Source organism: Rattus norvegicus, chromosome 10 (assembly GCF_036323735.1).
Source record: "Rattus norvegicus strain BN/NHsdMcwi chromosome 10, GRCr8, whole genome shotgun sequence".
Classification (NCBI taxonomy): Eukaryota; Metazoa; Chordata; class Mammalia; order Rodentia; family Muridae; genus Rattus; species Rattus norvegicus.
The window spans coordinates 104,134,753-104,151,990 of record NC_086028.1 but is presented as its reverse complement, the minus strand read 5'-3'; the positions used below and the strand labels follow the sequence as shown (position 1 = coordinate 104,151,990).

Here is a 17,238-nt window from a genome sequence, read left to right as displayed (position 1 = left end):
TTTTTAAAAAAACATGCATTTTATGTATGTGTGTACACTGTCACTGTCCTCAGACACACCAGAAGAGGGCATCAGATGGCTGTGAGCCACCATGTGGTTGCTGGGAATTGAACTCAGGACCTCTGGAAGGGCAGTCAGTACTCTTAACCGCTGAGCCATCTCTCCAGCCCCTGGAAGAAGTCTTTCTTAAAAGAGAAAGTTTGCCTATTTTTAAAAGTCTTTCTGACCCATTTTGCTTGGTGATACCTTGATACATGAACTTCATGCTAGGAGGCATCTCGTCCCCCACCTGACCAGTAGTGCTGCATCCAGAGGTCAAGGTGACACCAAGCAAACACTCCTGTCAATTCCTCCCACTAGATCTTCCCACCAGTTCCTCCCACTAGATCTTCCCACCAGTTCCTCCCACCAGGTCCTCCCATCAGGTCCTCCCACTCAGCCTAGTCCCATTGGGTCCCATCCCTTTTGTCCAATCATGTTTATATAGGAAGTCTCTTCTTCATCAAGCCCAAGCACTAAAATAATATTCCCAGGCTGGAGCTGGAGCTCAACTGGTAGAACGTTTGCTGAGCATGTGCAAAGCCTTGGCTTCCGTCGTCCATCCATTCACCACACAGACCAGGTGTGATGGTGCACACGTGCAATCCCAGAGACTTGGGGGGTAGAAACTTGAGTATCAGAAGTTCCGGATCCTCCTCAGATATGTAGCTAGTTTGAGAACATCTTGGGCTACACATTTCACGAGTTCTCTAGGTTTTAGGGTCTTCAGCTCTGAAGGTTCTCACAGAAGGATTTCGTGAGCTTGATGTGCCATTCTCTTGCTACCTGAGCTTTGTTACCCCATGGAGGGTGATGAAGCTCAGCATCCCTCTCTGGTCCTATGGAGACTGTGTTGCCTCTTCCCAGGATGCAAAGAAGAATGAAGATCTTCTAGTTGTGCTTGAGCATGGAGCTACTGCAGAGCTTTAGGAGGACTGCTGCACAGGCTTGCTGCTCCACAGAACCATGTGCTCACTCCTGCACGAACAGGTACTTTGGCCCCAGTAGCTTTTCTCCTAGGAATTTATCCTAGATACGTTTTATAGCCGTGTTCTAATAACACAAGGCTATTCCCCGAAGTGTTGCTGAAATATGAGATTTCAGGCATCCCAAAAGAGATTTTAGGGTGGAATAAAACAGCTTCTCTACAGTCTTGGGTAGAAGACTATATATAGTAAAAACCTCGATGGTCTCCTAATGCTACTGGTTCAAAGAAATTCTATTCAACATCCCTAAAGGTCGGTTGCTGGGTAGTTGCAGTGGGTGTGTCATTCAACTTAGGAGGCTTGCAAAGAGATGCTGATGAAGAAGTGTCGAGTCGAAGCCAGTAAGAAATGTCTACCAACACAGCCCAGCAGCCCCCAGACAGACCTGTGTGTCTATGGAAACACCATTCGGATAAAATTCATTTTGCACAACAGCAATGGGGAAAGGATGGATTTCTTCTTAAAGAGATATTACCGTAGCCACAAAAGAATTGCACGTGGTCTAAGAGGTGTGACAGGGCTGAGAGGAAAAGCCAGCCGGCAAAGTGCAAGTCTTTCGGGCACAGAGGTGAGTCCCGTCCCCAGGAATCATGTTATGAAAATGATGGGTGTGATGTTGTGGTCCCGGTGCAAGGGAGGCAGAAGAACTGGGGCTCACTGGGGCTCGCTGGACAGCCATACAGAAACAAGACAGGTGATGGAACAACAGCTGAGGTTGTCCTCTGGCCTCTAGGGAAATGTATGCGCACCTGTGAATATATAAACCCACACAGATGCATGTGCCTCCCCCCTCCTCTGTGTGTGTGTGTGTGTGTGTGTGTGTGTGTGTGTGTGTGTGAAAAGAAAAGGACATCATGGTGGAACACACCTGTAATCTCACTCAGGAGGCTGAGGAAGAAGGATCATTGCAGGTTTGCAACCAGCCTGGACTGCACGGTGAGATCCTGCTTCAGTCAAAGCAAAATATATATTAACATATTAACCTGAGTGTGCATGTGTGCGCACGTGCGTACACGCAGCTCTGTAATCGGGCAAGGAGAGGACGTTTGGTGCCATTATACTGCCCCTGGAACACTGACTCTGCCACCATTTCATAAAGGTTAAGCGGGGCAGAAATGTATTATTTAGAGCTGAACAGCTATGTGCTAAGTCCACAAAGGAAGTCAAGAGAAAGATGAACACCGTATTCGGGACCTTGCCTCCCATTGGAGGTGTAAGGAGAGGATATTCCGATTGGAAAAGCTGTAACAAATAAAGGGTGGCTGATTGGGACTCGGTTTGGTCTGACAGGAAACAGCGAATTCAAGAAAGATCTGCCTGCCAACCCAAGCACAGAGGGGGAACCCAGCACATTTCCACTTTTTACTTGTAATTTAGTATATGTTCTACCATTACTGTGTGTCCCATAGGACATCGGTGTCTCAGAGGAATCACCAGAATCTAGCAACAACCTTGGCTTTTGGACAGGGAGGGGTGGAAGAAAGGGCTGTTTTTCACCATGTGGGGTTTACATATTTTGAATTTGCCCCCCACTGTGCATCTTTCCAGAAGGCTTTTGGGAGACCAGGAGATGAGGCTGAAGTCAGGAGGCAGGGCTGACCCTGCATGGCTGATGAGGGCTTTTAAATGAGTTCTGTTATGCCACCGCTGTCTAGGACTGAACCGGTCCGTACCAGGATGCCTGTTCACACAGCACAGAGCTCAGGGCTAAGCAGGCTGGGAAAAGAGGAATAGGGGTCCTCCGTTGGTAAAGGTTGCAGATTGCAGTCGGCGACAGGAACATACTACCATCCTCTGGTCCTGGCTATGGAAACTGGTCAGCACTGGCTATGACCAGCTGCAAGAGCTCAGAAGAGGGTCTGAGAACTAGGACTGCAGAGAGGAGTTCTAACATGTAAACTTCCTAAAACGAAGGTTGGAGGGACCAGGCAAAGAACCCTGCAGCTGGAACTGGGGAACAACAGACACTCCAGCAGTGAATTTCAACGTCTCAAGAACAAGCCCAAGCCCAAGCCCAGGCGTAAAACTACGATTCCCATCCGCCCCGCGCGCAGCGCGCAGGCGCAGAGCAAAGACGGGGGGGCAGGTAAGGGTAAGAAGGAAGACACAGAGCAAAGGCTGCCGGGAAGACGTGGCCGCTGCGCCGAACAGAGACGCGGGTGCAGAGCAGAGGCTGCCGGGAGCGCGCCGCTAGAGTGGGGCGCAGGCGCAGAGCAGAGGCTGCCGGGAGCGCGCGGCCGGGCGGAAGTGGCCGCCCGCCCTGTCCGGCCCTACGCAGGTAGGCGGCAGCCCGCGGGCTCCGGAGCCAGGCTCTCAGTGGGTGAGTGACGGCGCGCCCGCGGCCGAGTGCCCTCCCTCGCTGTGTTCTGGGGCCTGTCTCCATTTGCATCCGTTCGGCCTGGCCCCAGGCACCTCAAACTCCCCCTCGCAGCTAGGCTGTGACTGGTGCCGGTCAGACAGACATCTTCCCTCTCTGGCCAGTGTGGGAGACTTCCCCTCTCTGATGAGTGTACAGTACTGTACCCCTGAGAAGTAGTGTGAAACTTCTTCCTGTTCTTAATAGCATGCTTCAAATGCCGCCAGCGAGTCCCTTCTCTCTCTCCCTGGCCTGGGCAAGGCCTCTCCAGTCAGGCACTTGATCACCTCCAGTAGACCCACCTACCCAGCCCGTCCTCACCTGTAACCGCCCATCTCCTCGCACCTGTCCTGGCTCTTCTTGCCGTCCTCCAAGATGGACCTTCCCGGAGGCAGCATAGTGCACCATCATTTTTTACTTCCCAACTGTACACATTCCCTGCCCCTTCTGCGCACCCCCTAATCCCTTTCTGCACATACAACCCCAATCTCGGCTAGATTCTGGTCCATCCTAACAGTGCTTCCTGCTCCTAGCACCCATGACATTCATCCGCCTCCAGTAAACCCAAGCACCTTCCCTGCAGTCACTCAGGAGCACCATTTCCCAGTTCCATCTCAGGATTATATATTTGATGAAGCTTAAACCTGGAACCTGGTCTCATAGTGTCAGTGGGACCTGGCTGACCAGAACTTAAAAACTCACAAGACTGACGGGAGCAGATGTACTGCCGTTACTACTTTAGGAGCTCCTTCTCCTTGCCCCTCTATGGAGCTTAACCGAGGACCATCCTTCTGGACTGAGCCATGCACCCTCCTTTGAGCTGCTCCCCAGACCACAGCCTAGCAGTCTTGCTGGTACCTGGGAGCACAGCCTAGTTCCTTCTGGATAAGACAAGGGATCTCTGTCACATAGAGCCCGGACATCTTCGTTTGGCTAGAGACGTAATTCTGGGTGTTTCCTTGCTCTCTCTCTTTTTTTTTTTTTTTTTTGGTTCTCTTTTTCGGAGCTGGGGACCGAACCCAGGGCCTTGCGCTTCCTAGGTAAGCGCTCTACCACTGAGCTAAATCCCCAGCCCCTCCTTGCTCTCTTAGTTCCATTTCACCTGTTCTCAAAAGGTAAATGCTTCTTGCAACTGAACCATGTAGTGTGACCATATTGTCCCTCAGTCCCTTTTCCCACGTGATACCGTACGTAGCTAAGCCCTTTACAGTTGCAGTCTTACTTGCACAGCCTACAGCACTGTGAACGCATTGGTTTAATCTGTTGGTACCTCAGGCCATTTTACACCAGCGTGGCCAGGAGCGCACAACATTCTTTGCCTGCTGAGCAGTGGGTACAGGAGGAAAGGTCTAGAGAGTGGTAGAGGCAGGTGTCCTGTTGTCACCCCCCCCCCGACTGTGGCATATGTGCCCGTGAAGCTCCCACATATGCATGTGACTGATGTCTCAGAGCATCCTTTGCGGTGTGGCTGCCGGTAGGTGTCCCAGTGTGTTAGTGTCTGCTCTTTGAGGACCATGGGTGGTCATCACACTCCTTCCCCTCTCTATCCAAAGAGGCATGGAGATACTCATTGGAAGCCAGTGAGTCCATTTGAGATGTCCCGGAAAGCTTGTCTTAAATGCCAACACTGGAGGAGTTAAAACCCTGTATACTGACTTTAAAGACATTTCGTATTGACCTTTCTTTTCATCGACACAAGATAGGAAAAATAATAACCCTGATCCTGGAGAAGTCCGCATGGAGAGGTGTTAGGGTTCCTGTTGGCGGGCATTTCTCTTGAGTCCCCCCCTCCCCCTGTTCCTCTTCAGTGACTGTAGCCGTTAAGTGCTTCACCTGTGTCTGGTGTGGACAGGGTCACAGGAAATGAGCTTAAGCCAGCTCCTGTGCATTGAGAGTGAGCAATTGTGAGCAGTGAAGTGCAGGTGAGTGTGAGCTGAGAACCATCAGAATGGTTCTGAGGGTCTTGCCTTGTCCCGGGAGCCAGCGCTTGGGGAAGCTCCAGGACAGTGTAGCTGTACCTCAGGATGTAACCGTGCATTCTGGAATTGAGTTCTGGTCTGGGTTGGCCTGGGATCATCAAAGCCCTGTGTTTTCAGGCACGCTGGCGTCCAGTGTTTAAGGTGCCACTTTGACCTGGAGAGCAGCTCCTTTGCTATGTTCCTCCCAGGGCGCTAGGGAGCAGCAATGGGTCTGAAGCCTCTCTGCCCACTCTGAGAAAGGCCTGGTGTGAACTGTGACAAGCCTTAAGATGCTTGTGTCTACCTCACCCCCAGCCTGTGAGCATGCTGTAGCCTGCTACATTGCATAGGAAAGGGAGTTGAGGCTGGAGATAACTCACCGGGAAACAGGGAGGTTTTCCCAAGGGGAAATGGGATCTCAGGACCCTTAAAGCCATAAGAGGGAGGCAGAAGACCAAGAGGGGACAACTGGGAAGAACCCTTGGTGTTGTCAGTATCGTTGGCTCTAAACAAGGAGGAAGGGGCCATAGGCGGGGAGTGAGGCAAAGGCCTGGGAGTGGGTCTTCCCCAAGAGCCTGAGAAAGGAACCAGTCTTGGGGTATAGCCCAGTGAGGCCAAGCCAAACTTCTTTCTGCAGGGCTGGAAATAATAGTGTGTGATGTTTCAGCTGCCGGGTCTGCAGTAATTAGTTACAGCCGCAGTGACACTTACACTCCTCCTGAGTAATTGACTTAAAAAACAGGCTGAAAAATTCAGCTGTCCCAGTAGTACAGAAGTTGACTCAGTGTGTGTGTGTGTGCATCCTGGGGTGTGGTGCAGATGTCAGCGATCCCGGAGCCACACTTGGCTTTGAGAAGGATCTGAGGGCGGGAGAGATGGCTCAGTGGTTAAGAGCACTGACTATTCTTCGAGAGATCCTGAGTTCAAATCCCAGCAACCACATGGTGGCTCACAACCCTCTGTAATGGGATCTGATGCCCTCTTCTGGTGTGTCTGAAGACAGCGACAGTGTACTTATATATAGTAAACAAATCAACCTTAAAAAAAAAATAGAAGGATCTGAGTGTGAGGAGGAGTGGTCTCTGAAGTCCTTAGAGCACACATTGGCGTTCTTCTCTTTTCCCTGGGCTATCCACCTGGTCTAAGTGGGGAAGGTACAGTGCTGAGCTCGGCAAAGCACAAAACCAGGAGCCAGATCCCATGTCGTAGTGCCTAGCTGTGGCTGTACACAGGTCTGTGCTTCATAAGGACCTGCCATCTGAGGCTGCTGGGAAGCCAAGGTATCTGCCTACTTCTTCCCAGCAGTCAGTGCCGGCCATGGGCTTTGGGCTGTACCGTGTGGTAAGGAAACAAGCTCCAAAGTGAACAGAGTAAACGTGAGGCCTGTCCACCCTGGTGTGGAAGGAGTGGGGAAGCCCTTTCTGCAGGAATGAGGTGTGGCAAGAGAGTAGCACCGAGAACTGCCCTTCCTTGATCCTGGAGGGGAGGAGTCAACTGCCTTGAACCTGTTTGAGCCTCCACCTGTCACACAGGCCACTTGTGAAGGAAGCAAGGAGACAGGCCACCTTGGCTGTAGCTCTATAGGGTGTGTACAGACCCGAGGGTGCCCATGGAGGTAAGTGCCCTCCACCCATGCTCTTCCTCACCGTTAGGCAGAAGCTCTGGCAGCTCCTGGGTGCACAAAGTAAAACACTTCCTCCGTGTTGCTTATCCCTCTGGTCATCTAGAAGTGTCCTTTGGAGTAGACAGATGGATTTGTGTGTCTCATGAGGACGTGAGGTATGGCCTTACTGTCTTATGCCTGGGGGTAGTTAGCTCTTCAACGCCTACTGTGTAAGAGGGGTGGGGAGGAAAGGGACCTGGTGCCGTGTAACATAGGAGCACGGTTGGCTCAGGAACAAGAGCAGCTGCAGGATGCCTCTGAGCTTGGGGGAGAGCCTGTCTGCAGGTTCAGGGCCAGCACCCGCCTGAAGGGACCCTGACTTTACAGCTCGTGTCAGAACATGTCATGCCTCAGGCCAGGTGGACCTACTTCTGTCACAACCATGCAGACCCCAAAATGACCTCGGGGTTCCTGTGGGGCCTAGGAGGAGGCAAGCCCAACCCTGTCCTTCTATGGGACTGTTGTCCATCTTCTCCCTTGCAGTCAGTCTTAGGGACAAAGCAGCCAGGATTTTGAGGGCATCAGTGAAAAGGCAACTAGCTGACTTGGCGCTCTTTTCCTAGCATAGAAAAGAGGAAGACCAGGGGAGGGATATCTGGCAGGGATGTTCACTGAGGCTTCTGGAAGGCAGGCAGAAGTTTCTAGAAACTGCTGTTGTGGAAATCGTACCTTCCTTTCTTGAACCAAAGCTGCGTGAGCCCCAGCGATCCCTGTGCTTCCTTTGCTCTTGGAGAGTCCTCTCGGTCAATCCCTTCCCTTGATGCGTGGGCTGGCCTAGGTGCAGGTGGTCCTTGGGCCACCATGGGGTGGGGTGGAGTTGTTCCTAGGGCACTATAAAGAATGGCATATACTGTGACCTGGGCTCTAGAGAGTCACGGCTCAGAGGTCTTGGTCCCGTTGTCTCGCCACAGGAGGCTCTGGGAAACTCAGTTACTTTGTCCTCATGGCTTCGCAGGGTTTCTGTAGCTTGGGTCCACATCAGGACTCCAGCCTCTGCTTATGTGGTCATGTTGCTGCCTCCTTTACGGTTCCTCCGCCTTTTGTAGGAAAACACACGTGATGGCTCAGCACTCAGGAGGCTGGAGGAGGGTTGTCTTGAGTTCAGGGCAGGCTGTGTCCTGAGAAAGCAAACCACCTCCCATTGCACTCGGGTCCCCACAGGGGACAGCAGTAGTCTCCCACAGGAGGGGACCTCGCTGGGAGGGGGCTGCACAGTGCACGATGACTGTCATGGCACTTTCAGGAGGTTCCACACGGCCCTGTGTGGTCAGAGGACATGCGTGTGCAGGAGGAGGGAGCACACGCACCATGGTCTGAGTACATGGACTCTGGATTGCCAGAGCTGCTCTTGTCTGAAGTTAGAGTTTGTGGGAAGCTGAAGAACGAAGCGAGGTGCTCTGCAGGCTGTGACTGCTAAGGAGAGCTTGTGGGTAAGAAGGAAGGACAGGCAGGCCCCTCCTCTGCATCTGGCTTAATTGTCAGCAGGTCTGGGGAGAATGCTGGGACCCACATAAGGGGGTTCATTGTGTGACAGTCAGCTCTCACTGCTAAGTGGCAGAGCAACAGTTTGGACTCTGAAGGTCTGGAGCATCAGGTCTGAAGTCCAGGTGAGAGAGGCGCATGGCAGGGGACAGGAACAAGCTGAGCTAGTGCCTAGGTGTGGGGACAGGAGTGCAGATGCTCTTGAAATGGTCCTGGGGGCTCTGCTAAGAAGCCTATTTGATACCAATTGGCCTGCAGCCAGGGGATACCTAGAATAAAGAACGTGGGATCTGCTAGCCCCTAGGCCAGCAGAGAAGTCTCCCTGACTCTAGGACAGCATCTGCAGAGGCACAGATAGCCCAGGCATGCAGACCTGTGCCTAGGGCAGCAAGAGGAGGGAGGAAAGGGCCAGAGTGAGATGTTCCTGAGGTGGTGGCCAGGGCTCTGGAGCAGGGCTGGGGAGACTGCTCCTGCACGTACTCCCAAATCCTCTGTTCACAAAACAAGTTGAGTGCCCAGTGTCCCTGAGAGGGCAGTCCAGGAGCACACATGAGCCTGCCAGGTAAACAGGATGCCTGCAAACCAAGGGAGGGACCAAGGAACCAGTGTCAGCCCATTGGGGCAGCCCACAGAGCTCTTCTTGAACAGAGTTGTGGGGATCTGGGCTGTACCCCACCTCAGCCGCTACAGAAGCTTCTTGGAGCAGGTGGGCTGCTGACTCGAGCCCAACAGTGAAGGTGTGTGGTGGCTCACAGGAATGCAGAGTTTTGAACAGGGACAAGTTTGTGGGTTCCAGAGACTAAGGACAATGACGTGTCATAGTGTTTACCACTGCACAGCAGCCATGTGTTTTGGGCCTGTGGCTCATGTTGGGCCCTTAAGTAGCTTGTTCATCAGGGCCTTGATCTAGAGCTACGCACTTTCAGAAGAGAGAAGGCACCCCATGGTGCTGTTGATCTGTCAGCCCTTCAGTAGGTGCACGCTGATTGTCTCCCAGCTCAGAGCTGGGTGGCAGAGCCAGAGCCTGAAGCCCTGACTGGGTGAAGCTCCTAGCTGAAGGAGAGCAGATGGGGAGTCTCCTGGGACTCCTTGGGCGAGAGCGAAGCCGCCACACAGAACAGCATGGCTCCCAGTGTTCCGTGCCCATGGAGCGTGTGAGGCTTGCTCTGGAAGTGGACCTTGTGGTTAGGACCAAGAGGGAGGGCCATGGAGCCATGGGCGGTTACACAGCAAGTGGTGCTGGCTGGGGAGGTGGCAGAGGGCTCTCAGGAGTCGCTGTAGAGGGGCTGGGGGACCGGCATGTTTGTGTGAGCTGTGGTCCTGCAGATGGGACAGACCTGCCAGTGAGGAGCCATTAGGGAAGGGAAGGATTGAGGGCACTTCTTGGCACGTGTGACCGTTTGAAGTGTGTCATTTATACCGGCTTCCATGGGAATTTTAACTTGCTAGTAGTGTTTGTGGTAGCCTCGGCTATTCCTGAGGGTTAGTCACCTTGTAATTGGAGAACTCGGACTTATATTTTGAAATAGTGTCTAAGGTGCAGGTTGGAATTGGAGCGTGGCAGTATCTGACTCTTGTCAGGGCCCGGCACCATGTCCAGTGTGAGGCTACAGCACTGATATCCTGGGTCCAGCCTCTGAAGCCACGGTGATAGGGAAGAGTGTGTGAAGCAGAGCCTGGGTGGGGGACACTATGGGGTGGCCAGTTCTGCAGCCATTGCTAAAAGATGGCTACCTTGCCAAGTGGTCATAGCACAGCACCTCAAAGTGCACAGAGCCTTCTGCCTTTGCTGAGCAGCAGGCCCTGCATCACTGTTCTCCTTGGACCTGACCCTCGGCACTAAAGCCTGAGCACATCCAGGACTGGTGACCTACAGCACAGAGCACCCTGAAGCCACCAGACACCAGAGCCTTGTAGTGGGAGTACATGGGTACCCCACAAACCAAAGCTGCTGGAACCCCAAGCCCTTCCCAGGTGCCGCCTGGCAGTGTGTGCCCATCAAGTCCCCTGATGTGCTGCCTCAGATTGTGGCAGTGGCCATGGCTGGTGTGCTTGCAACCACAAGGGAAATGCCATGCTACATCCAGATAAAGGGTGGAGGGGCCGAGAGCAGCAGTGGCTGTACCTTATGGGTGAGCAGCCACCCTGGAGCTACATACACTTTCACCACAGCCAGCACGGCCTTGCAGGCTGTGTGGTACTGAGCTTTTGAGCTACGCTAGGAGCAGGCAGGGCAGGCAGTGAGTGGTGTGGAGGTGAAATTCCCAGTTTCCTCCAGTGCTCTGGACCTACAGCTGTGCCATAGTGTAGAGCCCAGCTTGGGCCTGGAGCCAACATAGCCCAAGTTCATAAGGTGAGCAACATGCAAGACTCAGTCCCTGTACCTGCTTGTGCTGATAGAAACAACTGAACCAAAACCAGCAGCAGAGGGAGCACTGCCTCATGTCTTCTTTGTATTGAAACATTGTAGAACCTGCCAGAATAAAGACTCCATGGCTCCAGGCTGCTAGGCGAGAGGCTGTGGAGGTGCTGAGGCTGGGGCTGGGCAGCAGTGACTGCTGCTGTCCCTGCGAGCGGGGTGTGAGCTGGGAGCTGGGGAGTGAGGGAGTCAGATCTGCACCAGTGTCTCCCAGCAGGCAGCAGCCCTCACTAAGGCTTCCACTCTGACTACCTGCTGGGGTCAGGGTTCAGCCAGGACAGCACTGCCTGGAAGAGCTGTCTGTCCTGGATGAGGCTGACTTGAGCCTGTGTGACTCAGGACTGGAGAGGTAATGTCTTCCACAGCTCACTCACTGCTCTTTCCTCCCTGATCTAGGTCCTGTCCAGTGTGCAGTCTGATGCCCATCCAGCCCTTTGACCAGCGGGAATGGAATGAGCCTATGCACTCCCTCCGGATCAGTGTAGGGGGCCTTCCAGTGCTGGCATCCATGACCAAGGCCACGGACCCTCGCTTCCGTCCCCGCTGGAGGGTGATTCTGACGTCCTTTGTGGGTGCTGCCCTCCTCTGGCTGCTGTATTCCCACCATCAGACCCCAGTATCGGGCAGGCCCCCCATCCACAACGCACACAACTGGAGGCTCAGGCAGGAGCGCATCTCTCAATACAATGACACCTACCCCCTATCACCCCCACAGAGGACTCCAGGTGGGATTCGGTACCGAATTGCAGTCATTGCTGACTTGGACACGGGGTCCAAGGCCCAGGAGGAGAACACTTGGTTTAGTTACCTTAAGAAAGGCTACCTGACCCTGTCGGACAGTGGGGACAGGGTCAGTGTGGAGTGGGATAAAGACCGTGGAGTCCTGGAGTCCCACCTGGCAGAAAAGGGGCGGGGCATGGAGCTCTCGGACCTGATCGTCTTCAACGGGAAACTCTACTCTGTGGATGACCGCACGGGGGTCATCTACCAGATCGAAGGTACCAAAGCAGTGCCCTGGGTGATCCTTTCTGATGGCGATGGAGCTGTGGAGAAGGGTAAGTGAGCCCTTTGCTGTGGACTGAGCTCTGGTCAGCTGCCGCACGGGTGCCTTCCTGCTCTGAACAAGTAGCTCAAGGGAAGAAGGGTTTACTTTGGCTCAGTGTGAGGGTGTGACCGGTCACAGTCGGTGGGGAGTCACGGTGGCCGGTGTGAGGCATCCCCAGGAAGCACAGTTGAGTGCTGCTGCTCAGATTGCTGTCTTCTTGTTCTCTCCAGGACCCCAACCCAGGCCATGGCCCAGGCCATGGGGCCACCTGTGTGGGGCGGGTCTTCCTTCCCTAGTTAGTTGACACAATCTAGAAACTCCCTCACCTGCGTGGCCAGAAGTGTGTTTCCATGGTGATAATGAATCCCATCAAGGTGAAAGTGACACTCAAGATGAAGCACAGACAGATCCAAGTGCCTGTCAAAGACCCTGCACAGCCAAGTGACCCTTGACCCAGCCTGGCCCACAGCACAGCCTTCACCGGGCTTACAAGAAGCTGTGTCTAGACCTCTGAGCTGATCACTGCTGCTTAGTGGGAAGAGCTTTCCAGATGAGCCCAGGCTATGTCCATTGCTATCCTTCCCCCTCTGGACCCTGGTCCGTGTCATGCCTTCAGAGCTGTCTTAGGTCATATAGTATGATTCCCATCAGGTGACCCACCTTCAGGGCTCGGAACCCAGTGGCTCACTGCCATCCCAAGCTCTGGTCTCACTTTACTGGGAGCACAGGTCAATTGCTGCTGCTCAGCCTTGCCCCGAGCCCACCCAGTTCAAGGGTCTGTGCAGAGCAGCAGTGACTCTTGGGAACACAATCTGATATTAGCGTCTTTTGTAGCAGGTAGGACTCAGGGCTCCAGCACGGTAGGGGCAGAGCCATCTGTGCTCTGGCAGATCTGTTCTGTGCCTCACAGCCAGCTGAAGGCTGCTGCTGTCTGCCCCGCCCTGCCTGGGCGGTAAAAGTCTCTCTATTTGACCAAGGTTGGGACTCTTAGGAGTGGCCGTCTCCACCTAGATACCGTGGCTCTGTTGCTGGCCCATTTCCTGCCCATAACCATAACCGTCAGCATTGTAAACTTCTGTTCTGTGGGGTAGTTCTCCCTCTTGAACAGAAAGAACACAAGTAATGGGATGCTGTGGCTGAGCTGTGATCGTTCACCCAAGCAGATGGGACAGCTCTGACTCGAGGTCACTGGGGCTACCTGGAGCCGAACCAGTCCCTCCAGAGCCACTCTAGGGCATGTCAGAAGCTGCCATCCTCCTGCAGCCCTAGGTCCCAGGGGCTAAGGAGCTTGCTCGAAGGAGTGCTGGAGAGCATGCTTGGGGATGTGAGGAAGGAGAACGTGCTGAGACAGTGCAGGCTCCATCGCCAGCCACAGCAGGAGGCTGTAAAGTCGGTTAGTTGAAGGCAGCTTTGGAGTAACTGCGCTGAAATAAAGACAAGGTAGAAACGATCATTGCCTCGTCCCGAAGGCCCAGTCATTCTGCTGTTTTCCCGCATGATAATGGTCTAAAACCCTGGCTAGTGAGAGGCAGGATTGGGTAGCCCCGTGTTGGCTGTCAGCTGTGGCCCTCAGTGGTCTGCTGCAAGGCCTGCTTGCTTGAACTGCTGCTGCAGCTCCTGAGGCTGCCGGCGTCACATGAGAAGTGGGATGGGGCTCCTAGCCCTCGGAAGCTGAAGTGGGTGTGGAGAAGTAGCACAGGAGGCCTGGGAATGGTCTAGTGTGGTTCAAGAGTTGTTACACGAGTGATGGATCTCCTGGAGGAGAGAGGGGTAAGGAAGACGAGGGTGTGGAGACAGGCCGGGTGTAGGGGGTGGGCCCAGGGTCTCAGCTCACCTTCTTCTTGCCCCAGGCTTCAAAGCGGAATGGCTGGCTGTGAAGGACGAGCATCTGTACGTGGGTGGCCTGGGCAAGGAGTGGACGACCACAACGGGGGAGGTGGTGAACGAGAACCCTGAGTGGGTGAAGGTGGTGGGCCACAGGGGCAGTGTGGAACACGAGAACTGGGTGTCCAGCTACAATGCCCTGAGAGCTGCCGCAGGGATCCAACCGCCAGGTAAGTGGTCTCTCTCAAGCCCCCAAGTACAGCTTTCACAGCTGGCTCGGGTTTGCGGATGACATTCATTCGCCATATCCAGTGAGTCATAAGCAGCCCTGAGCCGCCACCCCTTGGGCTCTGAGGAGTATGACTTTTGTCTGGAGGAAGCTGAGTCAGCTGTGGGGCAGAGGGCAGCAGGTATCCGAGTCCCAGAGAGCTCTCCCATGCTGAAGTTGTGCGTCCTTCAGTCTGAGGGAAGGCTCCTATTTTGACTAGTCGACCTTCTGTGTGTCCTGTGATGTACACACAGGGAGCAAGAGCAAACCCGGCTGGTGAAGGCTGCAGGCCCTGCAGGAGCCCAGGACAGCCAGTGAGGGGTGCACTGCAGACTCAGGGTAGCTCTCTGACTGGGCTGTGGTGGCTCCACGGTTGTCCCAGGTCATCCATAGCAGGTGTGAATGCTCTCCCAAAGTTAGAGTTAGAGGGGAGATGGAGTGGAGCCCCCAAAGTGCAGCCTCAGGTGGCAGCCAGCAGAGTGGGTGGTGACTGTGGGTCTGCACTGCCACCTCAGGCTACCTCATTCATGAGTCCGCCTGCTGGAGCGACACACTGCAGCGCTGGTTCTTCCTGCCACGACGGGCGAGCCACGAGCGCTACAGCGAAAGGGAGGACGAGCGAAAGGGCAGCAACCTGCTGCTGAGCGCAGCCCAGGACTTCAGGGACATCTCTGTGAGGCAAGTGGGGGCGCTGGTCCCCACCCATGGCTTCTCATCCTTCAAGTTCATCCCCAACACGGATGACCAGATCATCGTGGCTCTCAAGTCAGAAGAGGACAATGGCAGGATTGCCACCTATGTCATGGCCTTTACGCTGGACGGCCGCTTCCTGCTTCCAGAGACCAAGATCGGCAGTGTGAAGTATGAAGGAATAGAATTCATCTAGAGTAAGCTTGCACCCCAGCAGGGCTGGGGCCGGTGACCGCAATACACCAGGACTCAGTTTCATAAAAACCGGGAGCTCTTCCACTCGTTTGCTTTTTCCTTTTTTGAACTAAGAGCTGTGTGCCTGGCTAGAGTTCCAGAATAGGGAGCTGCGCCTGGCCCTTACGGGTGTGCGTGCTGCTTGGAGACTGGGAGCAGGGACCGCACTGGACCCCAGGTGCTCACTTGCACTGCCACCTGGTGGTAGGGACTGGTCACTGCTGCAGGCACCTTCCGAGCCTCTGGCCTTTGAATCCAGCCATGCCTTTCCTTCCCTGGTCTCTGACCTTTCTATGAGTTCTCTGTCCAGTGTTTTTGAAGCAGCCAGGTGTTAAACCCTAGCCTAACCATGGGAGTATGAGACAGTGTGAGGTGGGCCTGCCAGACAGGCACTCGGAGGCCCCCTCCTCCTCCACGAGACCCTGGCATTCCATACTCTGGAAAGTGAATGTTTACATGACAGGGTGAGGACCCACCCCTTGGGAGACGCCTGCCCACACTCTGAAGCCACTCTAGCACAGGATTCCTTACGAGCTGATCATAACTTCATTTCTCCCCTCAGGAGGATTTTGTGCTGTACAGCCTTTTAAAGTCTGATTACCAACTTATTTTTATTAAAGCAATTTCTCTTCCTGAAGTACAGAGTCACTAAACTTCACCACACGGTGAAGGAGTCCCCATACCTACTTGCAGGAGCAAGGGGCTTGTCCCTACAGCCACGATGGCAGCCCCAGCTTTTACAGAACGGGCTTCAGGATCCTGGGCCCCTGTCTTCTAGCAACTTCCAAAAGTTGCCATGCTCTCACCCCTCAGCAGTGGCTGAGGGAGGGACTGTGTCTGACTAGAGATCGGCCCTCGCTGGCTCTTGGTGAGTGTTTGGTAACCTTCTCTCCAGGGGAGCCTCACTGTCTTCTGCTTTCCTGTTCAGTCCCTGTTCAAGAGAGCCTAGGCAGCCGAGTCGGGCTCAGAGGTTGTTCTGTAGGTAACAGCCACCTTAGCTGTCTGCAACACAGGATGCAGGTACTGTCGTGGGCTCAGGGCCCTGATGAGCATCGCAAACCCCTTCCACAGGAAGCTAGGAGAGCCATTGCCACTGGGGCCTGACTGCCCTCAGTCCGACAGGCTGTTTCTGTCTTGTGCTGAGGTCTTGGTGTACTTGTGCTGGGAGCTCAGCCAAACTTTGGTGTGTGTCAGCTGTGTTAGATTGTGTGATTCTGAACTGAAAGAGATGAGAGGTGGAGAGACCTGGGCCCCCTTGCTAAGAAGCCTTCCACACACCTTCCTTTCCCTAATGTGAGCAGAATGATTGTGTCTCTCCGTTTTGTAAACAATAAAGTGTCAGGGGAATGTGGTTTTCTTGTCTGTGTTGGCTGTTGCCAAGGGCTCTGCCTCAGGATGTCTGAACAGGTGGGATGCAAGCCCTGGGGTCATGAAATGACGCCTCACCTCTCCAAGTGAGGCAGGGACGTGAAGCCCAGTCCAGGCTTCCCAGGCTTGGCTCTGGTGGTGTGGAGAGCCTGGCCCAGCCTCAAGCTCTGTCCTGCTCCACCTCTTCCCACTCTGGTTACTGCAGTCAGAACAGAACCCGGAGTGCTGGAGCATGGACCACAGCCGTCACGATAGGCCAGGCTTGGCATCCCAACCTCCGCAGGCCAAGACAAGGAATAGTGACAAGCAGAGAAAGGCTTGTGGCCACATCAGGCAGTGGGACATGGAAAAGGCCCAGACTTCACTAACGAGCCTGACAGACTGAGTGATCGTAGAACCATGGCGGAGGAGGGAACTGATGACCCAGAAGCTGGTCACCTTCATATGATCCCTGTGGCATCTGTGCATGCTTTCTCTCACACGCACACACCCTATACCACATGTATGCACGCATGCGCACACACCACATGGTCAAGGTGTGGTCCCGCCCACTGCTGACCCAGCACTGTGCCTGGTCCTGGCTCCTGGACTGTTCAGCAGGTAGTCTGACAAGTCAGACCATGTGGGATCCTTCGAGTGTCTCCCATGGCTGGCACCAGGCCTCTCAGCTGTTCCCTTGTCAGATGTGAGAGCTCCTGGGAAATTCAGTTTCTTCTTGTGATCCATCGCCTCACTTCTCTGTAGGCAAGAGGAAGGATGCAGATGTCTCCCTGCGTCTTCTCCGCCTAGTTTCTATGCAGAGGGTAGATCATCCCCAACCACTGCTCAGGGCTGCAGCAGGGATGTGTTCTGTGGCCAGAAATGGGGAACGGACCTGGCTTCTGAGGCTGGGCATAGGAAGCCAAG

At 54.2% G+C, this 17,238-nt stretch overlaps 1 protein-coding gene across 3 annotated transcripts; it reads left to right on the top strand.

Annotated features, from left to right (window-relative positions):
- The first annotated feature begins 3,136 nt into the window (after nucleotides 1-3,136).
- Cant1 (calcium activated nucleotidase 1) lies at nucleotides 3,137-16,315 on the top strand. 3 transcript variants are annotated; one of them, XM_006247790.3, is made up of 4 exons: nucleotides 3,137-3,303; nucleotides 11,300-11,958; nucleotides 13,799-14,002; nucleotides 14,556-16,315. In XM_006247790.3, the coding sequence occupies exons 2-4, from the start codon at nucleotides 11,322-11,324 to the stop codon at nucleotides 14,924-14,926; spliced, it is 1,212 nt and encodes a 403-aa protein (XP_006247852.1). In that variant the 5' UTR covers nucleotides 3,137-3,303; nucleotides 11,300-11,321; the 3' UTR covers nucleotides 14,927-16,315. The 3 variants fall into 3 exon arrangements, with proteins under 3 accessions (XP_006247852.1, NP_653355.1, XP_006247851.1); NM_144754.2 differs by having other exon boundaries at nucleotides 3,293-3,345; nucleotides 14,556-16,311; XM_006247789.5 differs by lacking the exon at nucleotides 3,137-3,303 and adding an exon at nucleotides 6,842-6,954.
- Nucleotides 16,316-17,238: the final 923 nt, after the last annotated feature.